Below are 4,899 nucleotides of genomic sequence, written 5' to 3' on the forward strand. Positions count from 1 at the left end.
TGAATCAAGTCATGTAAACTTAGGGTGGTCGTGTTCATCACCAAAAAAAAATCCCAAGTCCAGATGGATCTTCACTCACATAAACACAAATAGAGGAATATAAAAGAAGGAAGAACATTGTATAATAGATAAGGAAAATTTGTGTATTTATAGCATAGCAAAAGAGGGCTCAGTTTTGTCTTTGATCTTCAAGCCCAACACTCACATCTCTTGTTGCATAACATACGCATCGCAATGTAGACGAACTGCCCTGGTTATCACTCGTCAGAATGACCATCCGAGGTGAAGAACATCCAACATTACCGATGAATTGAACAGGCTGCAAGAGAGGTAAGGGTGGGCTCTAATTTAGTGCCCACAGGCCACAACAGTCTTGATTGCTCAAGACATGTTTATTTCAGCCAGAGTCAGCATCATCGCCCAGCATTTTTTTTACCGAAAAGGAGGTTGTACCCCCGGTCATTGCCCACCCAGCAACATGACCCTGATATCCATACATACATATATATATGCGTGCACACATCCATCCATGATCCATCCATCAACCTCAGGAGCATACCTGGCCTCGACCAACCAAACCTTATATATATATATATACGCCAGAGAGCACCCTTGATGCACACCTTATTGTTTTGGATTGTTCGCCTTTCGTAATGTGTCCATCTTGATTCATTCCAAGGCGTGAAGATTGCCCTGGAGATGCTACCTGCAGCACCCCATCAAGATCATACAAGTTCTCAATCGTGCGCCTTGCCGGATCATAAAGACCCAGTTTTCTTCCCGTGTTGAGCAAGATTCTCCCGTCTCTGGGGTCGACAAGCAACGGCATCACAACGTTTTCTCCAAGGGAATAGCCCGACCAACCTTTTAAATAGAGTTTATATGCTCTGTCCCAGCGACCATGCTCCAGCTTCCAAATATCTAATTCTTCTGCGACAGGATCAGCAAGGACCGCACATAACGTTCCCTCAAGCTCGATCACAAATGCTTGGCAAGGACTCGTGTCACTCCACATTGCGATGGGTGAAGGGCAAGGGACGAGATCAAACATCATTTTTGTGACGTCAAATGATACAATGACCCTCTTATGAATCTCCAACAACCTTGGTTCACTCATCCAGTATAAAACTCCTGCTACATAGGCAGGTGGCATGCTATTTATAGGCAGATGGGGTTGAAGGTTGTGTTGGATCGACCTGAGTCCAATGACTGAGCGTGTCAGGAAATACTGTCGAGATTCGAAGTCCTTCAAGTGATAGAAAATCTGAACGACAACATGCTCCTGTTTCAACATGTTCAACCCCAGACCAGCATTCTTGTTGCCAACTGTGAAAGCGTGGTCTTCTAGTGTACATACATTGCCATGCTTCATTGCGAGTACACGGCGGCGCAGTTGGTGTGGCCACACTACTGCATGGTAGTTATGGTGATAACCTGTGGAAGGATTGTACAAATAGTCCTCGGTCACAGTACTTATCAGGTTCATACCATGGCAAGGCTTAGAGCAAACCACCTTTGTATCAAGCCATGCGCCTTGGCCAGGACCATCGCGAAGCAATTTCTTCGAGGGAGCAAAGCTGAAACCCAATCCTCCTGGCCCCTTGCCGACAAGCATGACTCTTGGCTCCCTGTCCATGTTGTTATGTGCATGGTAAGAGCGAATGAAACTTCCACTCTCGATCAAACTAAGCCACTGCTTGCTTACAAGTTTGAACTGTGTGGCAAAATCACCTGGGAGTCGGAGTAGGATCTCCTTGATAACTTTAGTTAGCGGAGATGATAACGCCATCTCTACGTTGGTTTTGTGTACCGGAGCAAGACTCTCTTTGAATAAACTGAATCTAGGAGCATACTGCTTATCGGTCTTATAAAATGAAGTCTCCGGTATTGCAAGAATGGTGTCGAGAGTCCTAGACAGCAGGTCATATGTGATCACCTTGCCATTGGAAGTTGCCAAGATCACCTTTTCCATCGGTCCACAGTCGCCAAAATAACCGATAGCTCTGATAATCTGCGGACCTAACAAAGAGTCTCCTTCAAGGTGCCGCGACAAATCAATGCTATGCAACAAAGACCAATCACTAGAGCTGTAGTTCCAGATCTCCATCATACCACTGTTTTGAGCACGAAGGTCCCGGACCATACACAAGCGGCCAGCGAGGTCCACCAAGTGCACTTCGGGTTGTGGTTCCTCAAAAGGCGGCGACCGGACGCAGACGAAGGTCTCATCTTTGAGAGAAAATGATAATACGGCAGCGCTTGGCCCAGCACTTGGGTAAATAAGCCAATGCAGAAATCCGTCTGCAAATACCGGTGGCAGAAATCCATCCGCAAATATCGGTGGTAGCTTACCTTGAGTCCATGTTGCTGTTATAATGGCGGTCTGAATAAAGTGGCAGAACCTGAATGGCACACCACCAACAGGTGGCCTCCAACGATCTCCATGCTCGCCGCCGAGGACGTACACCTCGCACCCGATCCTCTGCTTCTCGTCCAGTTTCCCACAGGCCACCCTCAGCCTCACGACCTTGTACTCCTTGGTGCTGGCGTCAAAGCCGAGGCCAGCAGTCGAGAAGATGGCGTGCTGGCAAGGCGGCAGCCGGGTGACCGCCCGTGTGGCCGCGTTGAAGACGTAATAGGCCGGCGCCACCGGGTCGTGCAGGAGAGTGAGGCCGTGGCACGGCGAAGGTGATAAGATTGCAAAGTCGCCGCGCACGTCGTCGAGAGTAAACAGCGGGCCATTGCTAGAGTCCGATGACGAGCCCAGATACACCCCGATGGAGTCATATGCTGCTGACGGCGAGATGAATATGAGCTTAGTTGCGGCGCCGCCTTGGCCTCCGCCTCGGCTTTGGCCGTGTGGAGGCTGCAGAACTCCTCCGACGAGAGCGCGACGGCCCAGGAGCGGCAGACGGCGCGGAAGCGGAGGATGGATCTGACGGGCGGCCGCAGGAGCACCTCTGTCGTCACCTCGTCCGGTAGCACCAACGTGCCAAGCGATCCTATGGCTACGACGACCCTCGCTCTCTTGGTGGTCGTCGTCGACGACATCTCGCCTTGGAGGCTTAGACCGGGAACAGCTGAGATGATCTATCTCGATCCTGAAGAAGAAATTAAAGATCGGGTAACTCAGATGCGAACATCAACAGCGAGGAAATCCGGGAAAGCTAGAAAAAAAGTTACCGACCGAGAAGGGGCGTCCCGGCTTCGGCGTGGCAGTCGCCACTCGCCGGCCAGGTTGGAATCGGCGACGGCGAGGGGACGAACGGAAGAGGATGGAGGGCGACGGCGAAGAGTATCGAGCGACAGGATGGATTTTCTCTTACTAGGCATCGGAGTTTTTTTTGTTTGAGCGAAACTAGGCATCGGAACGGAACAGGTCCAGAGGTATCCATGCATGTTTGGGCTGGGGCCCACCTAATCCTACGGTCACAAGAAAGGTGGCACACGAGTCCTATAGCTTTCCCTAAAAAAAAAAGAGTCCTATAGCTTTTCTAGCCAAACAAGATACAAATGCGTCAAATATCACAACTAATGCTTTTTTTTTTTTGCGGATAGAAATTTGTATTACTCATCCACCAAAGTCCTTACAATCAATCGCACCTAGTTCCAAAGCCTCAGGAGGGCCAGAACCTAACCAAGTCATGGTTCTACCCTCAATACGAGCAAATTTAGCTAAGCTATCACTATCTTTATTTTGGCTACGACTTACATGAGTAACACAATTTTCATGTAGAGACATAAGATATCTAATCTCCTTAATGATGGACGAATATACCGATCTGTTAACCTCTGAAGCCTGGATTAATTTCACTGCAATTATAGAATCCATATCGGCACTGGTAACTCACTTCTTTGGATGGAGAAAGATAAACCTTCTATGCATGCACATAATTCAGCTTCAAGTGCATCCCGACAACAAAATAACTGCCTACAAGAAGAGAAGATGATGGCTCCCTCGTGTCTCTTAACTAATTTCACTACAACTAATGCTTCAAATACATCAAAAATGGGTAGGGAGGCCTCATATCACAATTGTGAGGGAGATGGAAAATAGAAGAGCCAATTTTGAGAGTTGTAGTTTTATACTCGAGGGCATAGCTTCTAACCTGGAGGCACACACAAAAAAAAGGGCAACCTGGTGCATGTAGCTCCCGCTTGCGCAGGGTCCAGGGAAGGGTCCGACCACTTTGGGTCTATAGTACGCAGCCTTTCCCTACATTTCTGTAAGAGGCTGTTTCCAGGACTTGAACCCATGACCTCATGGTCACAAGGCAGCAGATTTACCACTGCGCCAAGGCTCCCCTTCAACCAGGAGGCACACAACCTTGTAAAATTTTTGGTATCGCCCCCTCAGGGTCGCCACTTGTGGCTGTTAACTCCACACGACCCCTGCTGTATCCCTTTGAATTTTGCTTTGAATTAATAAAGTGTGGGCATTCCTCAAAAGAAAAAAGATACAAATGTGTTTGCCCCTCAAAAGAAAAAAAAGATACAAATGCGTTGCTCTCCGATGTGTTTTTTAATCGTTTACTAGGAGTTCATGTTTCCATGTGTTTGCATAGAGGTTATCCTTTTCTTTGCGTGGAGGTTATAAAAAAGATTCACATGCGATAATCTGCTAAATTATGTTGTTTGATGATTCTTTGGAACGTGGAGTGTGAAACTGCCAAGTGCCAATGTTCACAGTATTCATAATCCAAACGATTGTTTGTCAAGATCAAGCTGACTCAGCAATGATCCAAGCAACAAATCGTGGACCCTCCGTGCTCGCTTGTTAAAAGCAGTAGGAATTTTGACATCATTGTTATGGTATTTCCAAGAAATTTTGACATCATTGTTTTTCTTCTTCTTTAGTTGTGTGCATTCCCAACGTCTAAATGTCGACATGTTGTTGCA

General features: G+C 47.5%; 1 protein-coding gene across 1 annotated transcript; it reads right to left on the reverse strand.

Annotated features, from left to right (window-relative positions):
• Positions 1-397: 397 nt before the first annotated feature.
• LOC123050218 (uncharacterized) lies at positions 398-3,340 on the reverse strand. Its single transcript, XM_044473076.1, has 3 exons — positions 3,188-3,340; positions 599-3,101; positions 398-484 (listed from the first exon to the last, which is right to left on the reverse strand). The coding sequence occupies exons 1-3, from the start codon at positions 3,331-3,333 to the stop codon at positions 398-400; spliced, it is 2,736 nt and encodes a 911-aa protein (XP_044329011.1). The 5' UTR covers positions 3,334-3,340.
• Between the last annotated feature and the right edge of the window lie 1,559 nt (positions 3,341-4,899).

This window comes from Triticum aestivum, chromosome 1A (assembly GCF_018294505.1).
Source record: "Triticum aestivum cultivar Chinese Spring chromosome 1A, IWGSC CS RefSeq v2.1, whole genome shotgun sequence".
Classification (NCBI taxonomy): Eukaryota; Viridiplantae; Streptophyta; class Magnoliopsida; order Poales; family Poaceae; genus Triticum; species Triticum aestivum.